This window comes from Hypanus sabinus, assembly GCF_030144855.1.
Source record: "Hypanus sabinus isolate sHypSab1 chromosome X1 unlocalized genomic scaffold, sHypSab1.hap1 SUPER_X1_unloc_2, whole genome shotgun sequence".
In the NCBI taxonomy this organism is placed as follows: domain Eukaryota; kingdom Metazoa; phylum Chordata; class Chondrichthyes; order Myliobatiformes; family Dasyatidae; genus Hypanus; species Hypanus sabinus.
This window is the reverse complement of record NW_026778968.1, coordinates 370,747-387,559: the sequence shown is the minus strand read 5'-3', so window position 1 is coordinate 387,559 and position 16,813 is coordinate 370,747. Positions and strand designations below refer to the sequence as shown.

The 16,813-nt window shown below is 40.7% G+C and overlaps 1 protein-coding gene across 1 annotated transcript in view; it reads left to right on the top strand.

Annotated features, from left to right (window-relative positions):
* The first annotated feature begins 2,930 nt into the window (after window positions 1-2,930).
* The window catches only part of LOC132385622 (complement C3-like), a 300,827-nt gene continuing 286,944 nt past the window's right edge, over window positions 2,931-16,813 (top strand). Inside the window, exons 1-4 of the mRNA XM_059957796.1 lie at window positions 2,931-2,998; window positions 5,369-5,558; window positions 6,412-6,574; window positions 9,373-9,443. Coding sequence (XP_059813779.1) covers window positions 2,931-2,998; window positions 5,369-5,558; window positions 6,412-6,574; window positions 9,373-9,443 — 492 coding nt within the window. The remainder of the gene's footprint in view (window positions 2,999-5,368; window positions 5,559-6,411; window positions 6,575-9,372; window positions 9,444-16,813) is intronic.

Here is a 16,813-nt window from a genome sequence, read left to right as displayed (position 1 = left end):
CAGACTCCTCAATACCCGAAGCCTGGACTGACACCTTACTGCCCTATTGTCCTGTTTATTATTTATTGTAATGCCGGCACTGTTTTTGTGCACTTTATGCAGTCCAGTGTAGGTCTGTAGTCTAGTATAGCTTTCTCTGTGTTTTATTATGTAGTTCAGTCTAGTTTTTATACTGTGTCATGTAAACCATGAAAAACATTGTCTCATCTTTACTATGCACTGTACCAGCAGTTATGGTCGAAATGACAATAAAAGTTGACTTGACTTGACTTGCTAGGTCATTCCCTAACAACAAAGAAACACCATCCACCAGTAAACTGTGTCATAGTCCTATTTTAACAGATCCCAAAACTAACTCTGACTTCAAAATTACCTTGTGCAGAGGTACAGAAGCAATGTTGCCTCCAATACCTTGAATAAGATTTACCTCACCACCAGCAGTCTCATCACTAAAGTTCAGAACACTGTCTAATATAAGTATCTGAGAAGCCCCAGTATCTCGAAAAATTTTCTCTGGTACTGGGGTTGACCCTTCCTTTACTGAAACAAACCCATCTGATGTAAAATGAAGGAATTCTTTCCTAACCCAACCAGATGTCTTAGCCTTTGACAGAGCTTCATCAAAATGTTCAGAACCCTGTGGGTTGATGGGTGTTTGAAAGTGTTGGACACAGGCACCTAGAACTGCCTCCTTTTCCTTCTTCTTCCTTAAGAGGAAACAGTTAGCCATAACATGACCAGGTTTCCTACAATGGTGACAAGTAGGACCAGAATGTTTCTCCTTCACTTGCTTCCCTCCATCCTTACTCTTGTCACTAGTCCCAGATTTAATTTCTGGTTTACCCTGACTATCCATGCTACACTTTTGGAAGGTCTTACTCAGGGTAAACTTAAACTTGTGGGATAAGGCAAACTCATCTGCTAATCTAGCAGATTCTTGCAATGTGGCAGCATCCTTTTCACCTAACTATGCCTTTATATCATTATGGGCGCACCTTTTAAATTCTTCAATTAAAACCAATTCTTTCAGTTTCTCAAAATTACTATCCACATTTTTAGATGTGCACCATCTTTCAAAACACACAGACCTCATAAACAAATTCCACATGAGTCTGGTTCACCAATTTCTTCAAATTCCTAAACCTATAGGCTTCTGGAACCAGATTCTTCACATTTCTTCACATCTCTGTTCTGAATGGGCGCCCTTCAATCTTTAAGTTATGCCCTCTCCTACTAGACTCCACCACCATGGGAAACAATTTTTCCACATCCACTCTGTCCATGCCTTTCAACATTCGAAATGTTTCAAAGAGGTCCCCCCAGTACGTGGAGCTCAGAAAAATAGAGGACTATGGGTAACCCTATGTAATTTCTAAGGTAAGGACAAGTTCAGCACAACTTTGTAGACCAAAGAGCCTGTATTGTGCTGTAGGGTTTCTTTGTTTCTATGTTTCTACATCCGAGTTGACGCTACAGTAATTACAAACTTCCTTCAGCATGAATTGCTGAAGTCAGGTATCCAGGGCATTGACATGCATGACACAAAGTTCGAGATCAGTGTCAGTCAATAGATAGAGAAATCTCATTTCCCAACAGGTCCTCTGCCTAATCACACCAATTTCCAGCTGTTCCAGCTACACAACAATTTCTATCAATTAGTGCTGGGACATAACATTAATTTTCTCACTAGATCTCCACATTGTGCAGCATTGCTTGAACCCATGCTCCCATACCTCACAGCTGCTACATGACTTTGCATTGACACAGTAACCAGAGAGAGACAGAGGGTAAAGTGGGTGAGATATAAGATAGAAATAACAAGACAGACACGGAGTGTGAAGTGTGAAGTGTGTGTGTGTGTGTGTTTCCAAGTAATGGGAATGACTGGAACAATTATGTAGTCAACAGTCACAGGATAATCATTAAAGTCACTGCACTTACACCTAAGCTTCTGTTTTACAATTTACTCCTCAGTCACCTCACTATTTCTTTTGATTCCAAGTAGCACTTGGTGTAAACTGTTGTAATTTTCATGCCTTTCCTTACCATGACCTTATCTCTTAGGGAAGTCAGCATTAAGATAGGGTAGGAGTACAAGGGGTGATCGATAAGTTTGTGGCCTATGGTAGAAGGAGTCAAGTTTAGAAAACCTAACACTTTTATTTTTTAACATAGCTCCATCCTACATTTACGAACTTAGTCCAGTGGTCGTGGACCATATGAATCCCTTCTTTGTAGAAGTCGGTGTCTTGGACCTCCAGAAGTGGTTGACAGCAGGGGTGATTGATAAGTTCATGGCCTAAGGTTGACGATGAGTTATACAGCTCTCATTACGTGCACATGAAGTTCAACTCTTTCAGTGATTATGCAGGAAGTTTGAAGTTAATAACTCATTCCTATGGGACTATGTTGAAAAATAAATGGGCTAGGTTTTCTAAAATTGATTTCGTCCTCTGCAGGCCATGAACTTATCAATCACCGCCTGTAATTCAGTAAGAAGATGTAAAATACTATTTAAATTGGTTGGATGCAGAATGAGAATCTGAGGTGATTTAACTGCAGATAATCTTATGATATTGCAAAACTGACTTCACATTACACACTCCCAAATTGTAATTCTGGATGGGGTTAAAATTGCTCAATTTAAAACTTTAAAAGTAGCATTTTGTAAGGTTTGTTTGTGCTGCTTATCTGGGTAAGTCAAGGTTAAATTCTAAATCCCAGATAAATGCAAGATACCACTATTCTTCCCGGATTCCCAGGTTTAATTTAACTCTTGATTAAACAACTATGGACAGTGAATATATGCTTATGTTTTAAAGTTTGCAGAAGAATAAATATCTCATTTGTTAAATATTAATAACTGCAATGATTTCCTATATAACACAATGACATGATTTGGGAAAGTTTGCCACAGTGAAGCACTCACCATGGGATGGACTTCTCTGTTATTTGCTCTCTTGGTGTCTGTTCCTGCATTATCCCTTGGTGACCCTCTGTAAGTATTAGGGAATCGTTCAATTTAATGTTCATTATATTCTGGTATTTAGAAATTTCCTGTCGTTCAGGATGATCAGGTGATTCCCCTCCTATAGATCAGGTCAAATTTTCAGATATAGAAAAGTTCTTGATTACCCAAGGCATCAAAGGGTTTGGGGAGAAGCCAGGGGAGTTGGGATGACTAGAAGAATTGGATCAGCCATGATTGAATAGTGAAGCAGACTCTATGGACCGAATGGCCTACTTCTGCTCCCCTATCTTATGGGCTTATAGTCTTATCTTACCTCTGCTTACTTCTTATTAAATCATAGTTATTTCTCAATAGCATTATTTTTCTTGGTGCTTATGTGCTTCAGTCAAAGGAAAAATCTTAGAGAGTCTACAGGGGAGATTCATTGGGTTTGCCCATGGTGAGGGAATTCTGTTATTCAAAGTGGCCAGAGAATCTTGAGTTTGTCATCCTTAAAACAGAAAAGGTTAAGGGAAGATCTCATGATTTTTTGATCTGTGAGAGGTATTACACCAAACAAAATTCTTAAAGTTTAATTTCAGTCAGGTACATTATTAAAACTAACTAAATATACCCTCTGGTAGGAGGGTTGGTAAATATATGAAGATCTAAAGCTATTGACAAAGAACCAATAAGACATGAAGAAACATTTATTTACACAGTGGAAAGATGATTCAATATTAATTTCTAAAGAAATTGATAAATCCTGGAAGGGAAATGGATTACAGTACTTAGAGAAAAGAATGGTGCCACATGTTTCAAAAAGCCAATGCAGGTTTAATGGGCAATAGCGAATTGTACTTCAATTACTTATGCCATTAAGCACAAACAGAAACTATTCAATTGAAAATAGTCACCCCATGTACCAATCCCAGAGAAAATGACTTCAAATCAAGACAAGTCACTTTGGGCAGTTAACTTCTATAGAAAACAATAGTTCTCAGCAATAACATCAGCATATCTGCTCACAGGGAACAAATTCCAAGATGGAAATTCAATACCACAGTGTGGCATAGTCTGCATTTTTCAACACTGTACTATTGATTTTGCTAATCATTTCACATTTAATATAACTTTAGCTCAGCCTGAAACATTGTCCATTATTCCCCTTCATAAATATTGCCTAACCTGTTGAGCTCTTCCAGCAGATTGTATATGTAACTCTCGATTTAGAGCTTCTGCAAAATCACTTGTGTTCATAACTTATATTCCTTTATGTCCCAGCTGAAATTCACTGGTATCAACCTTAATGCATTTTATTCCAACTAATGCTGATGTAATATTATTAAACAACTATTTGGTTTTTTTAATCCAAGTCACAGAATTTGGATCCAAAATCAGGGGGTTACTAGTGAATCAACAATGAGTCAGTATTAATCATCTTTCAATTAATTTTATGCCTTTTATTAGAATGACAGTATAGATGCAATTTTAAAAAATCCAGTGCAGTGTTTTTGTCATTTATCCCAGCCTAACGCAGACCTCTGGCACCCAATGAACTTAAATGCCTTTCAATTCTCTCATTGTGAAGGAAAACCATTTTACACTAGATCTTTTTAAACTTTTGCAACAGATTCCATTGAATAATGACAATTATTGGAAAAGAACTATGCATTCTTTATCAGTGCAACTACAATCATGCTTGAGAATCATACTGAAAGTTTAAACTGTGTAGTGTAATTTTGTGCAGAGCTTTGAAATGATTTCCTTCAAGGTAGTGACACTGATTTGTGATTTGTCCTTATGATTCTGCCTTTGCTCTGAAGGGATTATGGAGGAAGATGATTGAAGGGACCACTTCTTTACTCTCATCAGATTTAAATCCTGTAATTCCCTCTCATGTTGAGGGAGTAGCTTCATGCCATGTATGCTTCACCATCTTCGTAGGTAACTAGGGAGAAGAATTAAAATAAGTTTGTTGTCTGAAACAAGATACCATTGTGTGTGTTTCTACCCTTGAACTGCGAGTTTACTTTCAGAGGAGTGAGAAGGAATGTTTGTCGTATGACTGTGTGAGGATGGTAAATTTATTTCCCAACAGTTTATATGATGATCCAGTAGTTTCAGATGTTGAAGCAAGGTCCAAGTCATGAACTTAAGCACTGTGCCCCTATTTCTTTCAATACCTTCATTCAAGGACTTAGCTTGGCTCTTTAGATTGCTTTCTACTTAAGTATCTTTTATAAGTTTCATGTACCTGGATGGCTTTAGTTTATGAAAATGGTCATCACTCTCTTCAGATGGCAATTAGAGATATTCAAAAAATCTGGCCCTGCCCATGGCACCTATTTTTTTTATTAAAAAAACATTTTCTTGATTCCTGTAATGAAACATTAATTTCTTTCATTATTCCTACAGATATATACTGACAGCTCCCAATGTTTTCCGAATTGAAAGTGAAGAAGCTGTGATTGTGGAAGCTCACAATGTCAATATTAATATTGATGTTGATATTCATTTGATGATTTTCCCTGAAAATATCTTGTTATGTCAAACCAAAATACACTTGACATCAGATAACAGCTATATAGCTTCTGCCACTGTTAAGGTAAATGGACAAATACATAACCCATTTCAGTCTTTTAACGGCTGTACAAAGTAGTAGCTTTTCCCTCAAGCATAAATGAGGAGATTTTTTTCAACCAATTTTACTGCACTTCTTATAATCACTCTGTAAGTTATGCAGCATTTTGAGGAAAGGGAGAGATTCCTGATGAATTATAAATTCTCTGTATATCATTACAATATGTCTTCACATATTGTTGACAATATGTTCAGTTTGTTGTCAAATACCAAGCAGCATCATGCTCTTGTGCTTATTGTAAATTCGATTTGTTGCAGAAGGTTGTGATGGAATTTCAGAATGTGTGTATGTCTTTAGTTATTAGAAACAATACAAGGGATTTGCAGATCTCTGCCTGTCACTGCCCATGCTGATCCCTATAACCTCCAGTACCTTCACATGCCTCAAAGATTTTTCCATGCCATTTCTGCTCCATTCTGCAACCTCCAGACCTATTACTTGGCTAATGAATATCTACATTTTTCATCTGGTAACACCTTCAGGACATTGACAGCTACTCAGTGATGACGGTTGCAGGGTGGATATGCATTCTTAGATCAGTAGTCTAAATGTGAACTATAGCAGTGACTGTTGGTTGGAGTCATATTTCTGAAAATCAGTTCCATTGAAGTAAATTTCAGCAGTGGAGTCATGTAGACTTGACTTGACTCAAATGTCTGATTGATAATCCACAGTGCACAGTACACTGCCAAAGCAAGGGTGAATTTTTACATCTTGTGGTTTCCTCATGGCCTGAGTTTGGAGAGGAGGATATTGGGGGTAATACAACATTTAAAATTAAACACATTGATTTTGTTGATTTTTAAATTTTTGTTAGATACCTGCAGAAAAACTTCCAAAGGAATCCAGAGGAAACCAGTATGTGTCTTTAGAAGCAACATCAAATCGTTTTAGATTGCAGCGTGTTATCCTAATGACACGCCAAACAGGACACATCTTTATACAGACTGACAAACCAATCTATACACCATCTCAAACTGGTAACTATTATTTAAAGATTCAAAGTATATTTAATACCATAGAATGCATAGATTATACATCTTTGAGATTTGTCTGCTTACAGGCAGCCATAAGCAAGAAATCTGAAAGAACCCAATTAAAAAAAAAGACCAACACCCAATATCAGAAAAAGAGAAACAAACACAAATCATGCAAACAATAGAAGCAGCAAACAACATTCCAAACCAAACTGAGTTCCTAGATCCAAATCCCTGGAGCAGGCCAGAGTAGGCCCAAAGCAGGGCAAATTGGCACAAAGCTCACAGATACAAAGCATAGCAGCTGGGGCAATCTCACAGCCTCAGTGTGAAATCGGCCCGAACCTTGCCTCCAGTCCTAACACCCTGCCTTTCCAGTCTGCTTGGGCTAGTGTTTAAATTGTCCCTAACAGAAGATTGTGCCTTGCATTAGGACCCTGACCCTGCTGCAGCAAACACTCTGGGCTTAAACCATGCCGCCCAGCAATTCACTCTGGGCCTAGAACATGCCGCCTAACCTCTTCAAATTGGATCAATCCAACTGGGTTAATTGGACAGCCGTGAAAACTCATGTGCCTTGCCTCCTCCTCTCTGAGTCACTTACTCAAACTCCATCTGCATCGAATATGCAGTACACCAGCATGGCTCATTTTTGCGGTGGATAATTTACCGCAATTCATTTCAGAAATGGTGTTATTGATAATGTTTTCAGTTGAATTTCTTGCCTTTCAAACTACCAATAAGTTGTCACCTTCAGTTGTGCCATCTTAAACCAGAAACTAAACTGAAAAGTTTTACAACTATATAACATGCTGTGTGGGTGTTGTGACAGAAGCACTTATGACCGAGACCATAAAATATATTTTAATCAATGTGACTACTTCTCCGTACCTCCAACGAATCAACCCCTTTTCACCCCGAATGATACGGAGTTCATCCAACTCCAATTCAAGTTCCTGAACACAGGAAGTGCATACAAGTGCAGCTTCTTACAGATGCTGTCTTCAAGGAAACTTCAAGGTCTCCTTAGCCTCCCACATATCAAAGGAAGAGCATTCCCTTGTCTTGACTGGTGTACTCACTGCTCTAACTATGCAATAAGAAAGAAACTTACTGGCAGTTCACCTTAACCTTCAGACGTGATGATATGGCGGAGTAGACTCCATGGACCAAATGGCCTAATTCTATTCCTCCATCTTAAGGTCTTATAGACTTATGGCCCTAAGCTTCACATGTCCACACTGAAGCCTCTTGCTCCCCACTCTAACCCTGTCCCTCCCAGAGTGGCTGCTCCCACAATGGCCTCTTCACTTAAAACTAACCTCCCTCCATATGCCCTTGCCAATCGCCTAATAAACCAAATAATGTGCAGTGCTACCAAATGTCCTGATTGGCCCTGTTTGCTTTTTTAAATTTTGTGCTCATGCGCCACGAGCAATACAGTCACATCAAAGTAATGTCTGGGCATCATTGACAAATAGAGCAAATATTGCCCTTGGAAAGATAACTTAATACCAGGGTGGTTATGTTACTCTGCAATTCTAAGTATCTCTTAATGCAAGTTCAAATCTGACCACAAGCCCTGAAGTATTAGTTAAGGAAGTTTAGAAATGGAATTTTTATTAAAAAATCTTGATCGTGGATATTCTTCAGAGAAAGTGTAGCCCAAGAACTTGGAAATGTCATTGAGTCTTCATTACTCTCTAACAAGACAATCAATCATACCAAGTTGTTATACCAAATACTTGAGCAATAATGTATGCAAATTTATTTTACTGTATTCATTTTTGCAATACAGGATTCGCTGTCAAGGCCAGCATTTATTGGCCTTCCAAAAATGACTTTAAAATGTAGATGTGAGGGTCCTTCTTGAAGTACTACAGTCCTTCTAGTGAAGGCATTTTTAGTGCTGTGCAGCAGAGAGCCCTTGGTTTTAGACCTAGTCACTGTGGAGGACTGGAAATGTATTTCCAAGTGTGGATGATATGTGAGATGTGGAGGGGAAGCGCCACATCACATACCATCTGTGGTGGAGGTGTTTGTGCCTGATGCCCTAGTCTTCATTGTTGATCTAGGCAGAGGGCTTGGGATGTGTTCTTGGAGTAGGCTGGGCAAAACAAATATTATCTGTTCCACATTGCACCTGGTAATAGGGGGAATACATGTTGAGGATCGTCAATGAACTCGTCATATGGGCTGCTTTAGCATCTTTGTGCTGAGCATCTTGGAAATAATGGCAGTGCACTTATACAGACAAGTGGAGATTATTCCAGAAAAATATTTATTTATTTGTTGAGACACGGTATGAAGAGATCTTTGAGCCATGTCACCCAGCAGTCTCCTGATTTAATCCTAGCCTAATCATGGAAGAATTTACAATGACCAATTAACCTACCAACCAATACATCTTTGCACTGTGGGAGGAAACTGGAGCACCTGGAGGAAACCCACGTGGTGATGGGGAGAACATACAAACTCCTAACAGGCAGTGGCAGGAATTGAGTGCAGGCTTCCAGTTGTGTTAACCACCACATGACCATGCCATCCAAACTCTTCTTGGCTTGAGCTTCTTAGAGAATGGAAGGGTCTCAGGATATCAGGCTGACAGTCACTCACCACAGGAATCCCACTCTCTGACCTGTTATTATAATTAGAGTGTTTGATTTGCTGCTCCTGTTGAGTTTTTGCTCATTAATGACCCCCAGCCTATTGATGTCAAGGGAATAGGCGATGGTAACACCACTGAGTAAGTGGTTAGATTGTGTAGTACAGATTAATCTTTGTGTTGTACTTTTCTCTAGTGCTTTATCGTTTGCTCACAGTGGACAGTGAGCTGAAACCGAGCAGAGCCCAAACAATTGTTGAATTTGTGGTAAGATGTTTTGTTTTATAATTATCACAAATTAACAATTTTCCTCTCTGCAGTGTGTGAAGATTTGTAGTTTCTCTCTGACACAGCTTGTAAAGGTATTGTTCAGACTGGAGCAGAGGAATGAACAATAAAAGATGGCATTTGCAGCTCCTGAGCAGCTAATGATGAACATGAGAAACATCACAGTGGTCAGGTCTCTGGCGTTGAGTCTGGCTCTGTGACTCAGAAGGCAAGGGGGAGAAGAGGTGAGCTGTGATGATAAGGAATTCATTAAACAGGGGAACAGAAAGGAGGTTCTGTGGGTAAGAATGCGATTCACAGATGGTATGTTGCTTCCCTGGTGCCAGGATCTAGGACATCTCAGATTGAGTACTCAGCATTCTTAAGGGAGGATGAACAGCCAGAGGTCCATGTAGGTACCAGTGACATGGGTAGGACTAATGACAAGGTTCTGCATATGGAGTTCATGGAGTTGAAGAGCAGGATCTCCAGGGTTGTGATTTCAGGATTGCTACCCATGTCACATGGGGGTGAAGGCAGAACTAGGAAGATTACACAGATTAGCATGTGGCTAAGGAATTGGTGAAGGAGGGAGGGCATAAGATCTTTGGATCTTTGCACTCTCTTCCAGGGAAGGTAGGACCTTTACAGAAAAAAACAGTTGCACTTGAACTGGAGGGTGACTAATATCGTAGTGGGAAGGTTTGCTAGTGGGATTTAAATTACAGCTACAGAGGGATGGGAACAAGAGTGGGATTTAAAGGAACAAATTTGTAGACAGGTTGCAGACTGTTGCAGGAAACATAAGATTGTTATAGTAGGTGATTTTAACTTTCCACGTATTGCCTGGTAAGCCCATACTGTAAAAGGACTAGATGGGATAGAGTTTATCAATTGTGTTCAAGAAAGTTTTCTTCATCAGTATGTCGAAGTCCCAATTAAAGTGCGTGCAATACTGGATCTGCTATTAGGGAATGAGACTGACAGCTGACAGAAGTTTGTGTAGGGGAACACTCTTCATCTAGTGACCACAGTGACATTAGTTTCAAAGTCTGGTCCATTGATTGAGATTCTAAATGGGAAAAAGGCCAATTTTGATGGTATCAACAATGATCTGGCAGGTGTGGAGTGGGACAGGCTGTTTTCTGGCAAAAGTGTACTTGGCAAGTAGGAGGCCTTCAAAAGTGAAATTTCTGAGAATACAATGTTTTTATGTGCCTGTCAGGATAAAAGGTAAAGATAACAAGTGTAGGGAACCTTGATTTTCAAAAGATATTAAGACCATAAGACAAAGGAGCAGAAGTCAGCCATTTGGCCCATTGAGTCTGTTCCGCCATTTTATCATGCGCTGATCCAATCTCCCCTTTAGTCCCACTCCCTCGCCTTCTCAACATAACCCTTGATGCCCCGGCTACTCAGATACCTATCAATCTCTGTCTTAAATACACCCAATGACTTGACCTCCACTGCCACCCGTGGCAACAAGTTCCATAGATTCACCACCCTCTGGCTAAAAAAATTTCTTCGCATCTCTGTTCTGAATGGGCGCCCTGCAATCCTCAAGTCATGCCCTCTTGTACTAGACTCCCCCACCATGGGAAACATCTTTGCGACATCCACTCTGTCCATGCCTTTCAACATTCAAAATGTTTCTATGAGGTCCCCCCTCATTCTTCTAAACTCCAAAGAGTACAGTCCAAGAGTGGTCAAACGTTCCTCATATGTTAACCCTCTCATTCCCGGAATCATTCTAGTGAATCTTCTCTGAACCCTCTCTAATGTCAGCACATCGTTTCTTAAATAAGGAGCCCAAAACTGTGCACAGTACCCCAAGTGAGTTCTTATAGAGCCTCAACAACACATCCCTGTTCCTATACTCTATTCCTTTGGAAATGATTGCCAACATTGCATTCACCTTCTTCACCACCGACTCAACCTGGAGGGTATCCTGCACGAGGACTCCCAAGTCCCATTGCTTCTCAGAACTTTGAATTCTCTCCCCATTTAAATAATAGTCTGCCTGTTTATTTCTTCCACCAAAGTGCATGACCATACACTTTCCAACATTGTATTTCATTTGCCACTTCTTTGCCCATTCTCCCAATCTATCCATCTCTCTGCAGACTCTCTGTTTCCTCAGCACTACCAGCTCCTCCACCTATCTCTGTATCATCAGCAAACTTAGCCACAAAGCCATCTATTCCATAATCCAAATTGTTGATATACAACGTAAAAAGAAGCGGCCCCAACATGGACCCCTGTGGAACACCACTGGTAACCGGCAGCCAACCAGAATGGGATCCCTTTATTCCCACTCTCTCTGTTTCCTGCCAATCAGCCAACGCTCTATCCACGTATGTAACTTTCCTGTAATTCCATGGGCTCTTATCTTGTTTAGCAGCCTCATGTGCGGCACCTTGTCAAAGGCCTTCTGAAAATCCAAATACACAACATCCACTGCATCTCCCTTGTCTAGCCTGCTTGTAATTTCCTTAAAAAATTGCGCTAGGTTTGTCAGGCAGGATTTTCCTTTAAGGAAACCATGCTGAGTTCTGCCTATCTTGTCATATGACTCCATCTATAAGTGCATGAAGGCAAGGCAGTAGATGTGGGGATTAGGCAAGGCATTTGACAATATCCTGCACTGGAGGTTGGTCAAGAAGGTTAGGATGCTCAGCATTCAAGATGAGGTAGTAAATTAGATTGGACGTTGGCTTTGTGGGAGAGGCCAGAGATTGGTAGTAGATGATTGCTTCTCTGACTGGAGACCTGTGACTAGAGATGTGCCTCAGGAATCTATTCTGGGAACTCCTACTCTTCGTGATTTTTATAAATGACCTAGATGAGGAAGTGGAGGGATGGGTTAGTAAATTTGCTGATGACACAAAGGTTGGGGGTGTTGTGGATATTGTGGAGGGCTGTCAGAGGTTACAGCGGGACATTGATACGATGCAAAACTGGGCTGAGAAGCGGCAGATGGAGTTCAACCCAGATAAGTGTGAGGTGGTTCATTTTGGTAGGTCAAATATGCTACATAGGTTGACTCTGTGGTTAAGAAGGCATATGGTGCATTGACCTTCATCAACTGTGAGATTGCGTTTAAGAGCCAAGAGTTGCTGCTATATAGGACCCTGGTCAGACCCCACTTGGAGTACTGCGCTCATTTCTGGTCACCTCACTACAGGAAGGACGTGGAAACCATAGAAAGCGTGCAGAGGAGATTTACAAGGATGGTGCCTGGATTGGGGAACATCCCTTCTAAGAACGTTAGAAATAGGATCAGGAGTAGGCCATCTGGCCCATTGATCCTGCCCCACCATTCAATAAGATCATAGCTGATCTGTCTGTAAACTCAGCTCCATCTACCTGCCTTTTCCCCAGAACCCTTAATTCCCCTACTATGTAAAATTCTATCTAACTGTATCTTAAATATATCTTTAGTGAAGAAGCCTCAAATGCTTCCCTGTGCAGAGAATTCCACAGATTCACCACCCTCTGGGAAAAACAGTTTCTCCTCATCTCCGTCCTAAATCTTCTCCCCTGAATCTTGTCCCCTAGTTCTAGTCTCAGCTACCAATGGAAACAACTTTCCTACGTCTATACTATCTATCCCTTTCAAAATTTTGTATGTTTCTATGTTTCTAGTCTCATCCTTCTGAATAGTCCCAGGTGACTCAATCTCTCCTCATAGGTTAACCCTTTCACCCCTGGAATCAATATCATAAACCTCCTCTGCACTGCCTCCAAAGCCACTATATTCTTCCTCAAGTATGGAGACCAGAATTACACACAGTGTGGCCTCTCTGGTACCCTGTATAGTTGCAGCATGACCTCCCTGCTCTTGAATTCAATCCCTCCAGCAATGAAGGCCAACATTCCATTTGCCTTCCTAATAACCTGTGAATTTCGCCTTTTCTCCTTGGAGCGATGGAGGATGAGAGGTGACCTGACAGAGGCATTGATCGTGTGGATAGTCAGAGGCTTTTCCCCAGGGCTGAAATGGCTAGCACGAGAGGGCATAGTTTTAAGGTGCTTGGAAGTAGGTACAAAGGAGATGTCAGAGGTAAGTTTTTTCCACAGAGTGGTGAGTGTGGAATGGACTGCCTGCAGCGGTGGTGGAGGCAGAAACGATAGGGTCTTTTAAGAGACTCCTAGATAGGTACAAGGAGCTTAGAAAAATAGAGGGCTATGGGTAGTTCTAAGGTAAGCTTTGTGGGCTGGAGGGCCTGTATTGTGCTGTAGGTTTTCTATGTTTCTATGTCTATGTTTCAGTGTTTCTAATGGTGTGCCACAGGGATTAGTGCTGGGTCCATTCCTGTTTTTTCATCTTTATCAATGATCTGGATAATAATGTGGTTAACTGGACAAGCAAATTTGTGGATGACATCCAAGATTTGTGGTGTGGAAGGCTATAATGGATTACAGAGGGATCTGCATCATTTGGAAAAATGGCAGATGGAACTTAATGCAGACAAATGTGAGGTTTTGTATTTCGATTGGACCAGCCAGGGTAGGTCTTAGACAGTGAATGGTAGGATGCTGTGCATAGTAAAATAAATGGATCTGGGATACAGGTCCATAATTCATTGAAAGTAGATTCAGGGGTTAATAGAGTTGCAAAGAAAGCATCGGCCTTCATATATTAATGTATTGATACAGGAGATGCAATGTTATATTGAAGCAGTATAAGACGTTGGTGTGGCCTAATTTGGAGTATTGTGTGCAGTTTTGGTCACTTACCTACAGGAAAGATGTAGACAAGTTTGAAAGAGTACAGAGAAAATTTATGATGATTTTGTCAGGTCTGGTGGACCCAAGTTATAACAAAAGATTGAATAGGTTAGGACTGTATTCTTTGGAATGTAGAAGATTGAGAGGAGTTTTGATAGACGTATACAAAATTGTGAGAGGTATAGATAGGGTAAATGCAAGCTGATTTTTTCCCCACTAAGGTTGGGTGGGACTACAACAAGAGGTCATGGGTTAATGGAGAAAGGTGAAAAGTTTAAGGGGAATATAAGAGGAAACTGCTTCACAGAGGGTTATGAGAGCATGATATGAGCTGCCAGCATGTGGTGCATGTGGACTTGATTTCAACGTTTAAGAGAGGGTTGGATAAGTGCATGGATGGTAGGGTTTTGGAGGGCTATGACACCATTGCAGGTCATGGAAAAAACATAGAAAAACATAGAAAATAGGTGTAGGAGTAGGCCATTCGGCCCTTCAAGCCTGCACCACCATTCAGTATGATCATGGCTGATCATCCAACTCAAAACCCTGTACCTGCTTTCTCTCCATACCCCCTGATCCCTTTAGCCACAAGGGCCATATCTAACTTCCTCTTAAATATAGTCAATGAACCAGCCTCAACTGTTTCCTGTGGCAGAGAATTCTACAGATTCATCACTCTCTGTGTGAAGAAGTTTTTCCTCATCTCAGTCCTAAAAGGCTTCCCCTTTATCCTTAAACTGTGACCCCTCGTTCTGGACTTCCCCAACATTGCAAACAATCTTCCTGTATCTAGCCTGTCCAATCCCTTTAGAATTTTATACGCTTCAATAAGATCCCCCCTCAATCTTCAAAATTCCAGTGATTATAAGCCTAGTCGATCCAGTCTTTCTTCATATGCAAGTCCTGCCATCCCAGGAATCAATTTGGTGAACCTTCTTTGTACTCCCTCTATGGCAAGAATGTCTTTCCTCAGATTAGGGGACCAAAACTGCACACAATACTCTAGGTGCGGTCTCACCAAGGCCTTGTACAACTGCAGTAGAACCTCCCTGCTCCTGTACTCAAATCCTTTTACTATGAATGCCAACATACCATTTGCCTTTTTCACTGCCTGCTGTACCTGCATGCCCACCTTCAATGACTGGTGTACAATGACACCCAGGTCTCATTGCACCTCCCCTTTTCCTAATCGGCCACCATTCAGATAATAACCAAAGTGGATAACCTCACAATTATCCACATTAAATTGCACCTGCCATGAATTTGCCCACTCACCTAACCTATCCAAGTCACCCTGCATCCTCTTAGCATCCTCCTCACAGCTAACACCGCCGCCCAGCTTCGTGTCATCCGCAAACTTGGAGATGCTGCATTTAATTCCCTTGTCTAAATCATTAATATATATTGTAGTACCCCACTAGTCACTGCCTGCTATTCTGAAAAGGTCCCGTTTACTCCCACTCTTTGCTTCCTGTCTGCCAACCAATTCTCTATCCACATCAATACCATACCCTCAATACCGTGTGCTTTAAGTTTGCACACTAATCTCCAGTGTGGGACCTTGTCAAAAGCCTTTTGAAAATCTAAATATACCACATCCACTGGCTCTCCCCTATCCACTCTACTAGTTACATCTTCAAAAAATTCTATAAGATTCATCAGACATGATTTTCCTTTCACAAATCCATGCTGGCTTTGTCTGATGATTTCACCTCTTTCCAAATGTGCTGTTATCACATCTTTGATAACCGACTCTAGCATTTTTCCCACCACTGATGTCAGACTAACCGGTCTATAATTCCCCGGTTTCTCTCTCCCTCCTTTTTTAAAAAGTGGGGTTACATTAGCCACCCTCCAATCCTCAGGAACTAATCCAGAATCTAAGGAATTTTGAAAAATTATCACTGATGTATCCACTATTTCTTGGGCTACCTAACACCACTTCCTTATTAACATGTATTCCCCTCAGTTCCTCCATCTCACTAGACGCTCGGTCCCTTACTATTTCCAGAAGATTATTTATGTCCTCCTCAGTGAAGACAGAACCAAAGTAGTTATTCAATTCGTCTGCCATGTCCTTGTTCCCCATGATCAATTCACCTGTTTCTGACTGTAAGGGACCTACATTTGTCTTGACCAATCTTTTTCTTTTCCCATATCTATAAAAGGTTTTACAGTCAGTTTTTATGTTCCCTGCCAGCTTTCTCTCATAATCTTTTTCCCCTTTCCTAATTAAGCCCTTTGTTCTCCTCTGCTAGTCTCTGAATTTCTCCCAGTCATCAGGTGTGCCACTTTTTTTTTTGCTAATTTATATGTTTCTTCTTTGGACTCGATACTATCCCTAATTTCCCTTGTCAGCCACGGGTGCACTACCTTCCCTGGTTTATTCTTCTGCCAAACTGGGAGGAACAATTGTTGTAGTTCATCCATGCGATCTTTAAATACTTGCCATTGCATATCCACCGTCAACCCTTTAAGTATGATTTGCCAGTCTATCTTAGCTAATTCACGTCTCATACCTTCAAAGTTACCCTTCTTTAAGTTCAGAACCTTTGTTTCTGAATTAACTATGTCACTCTCTATCTTAATGAAGAATTCCACAATATTATGGTCACTCTTTCCCAAGGGGCTTCGCATGA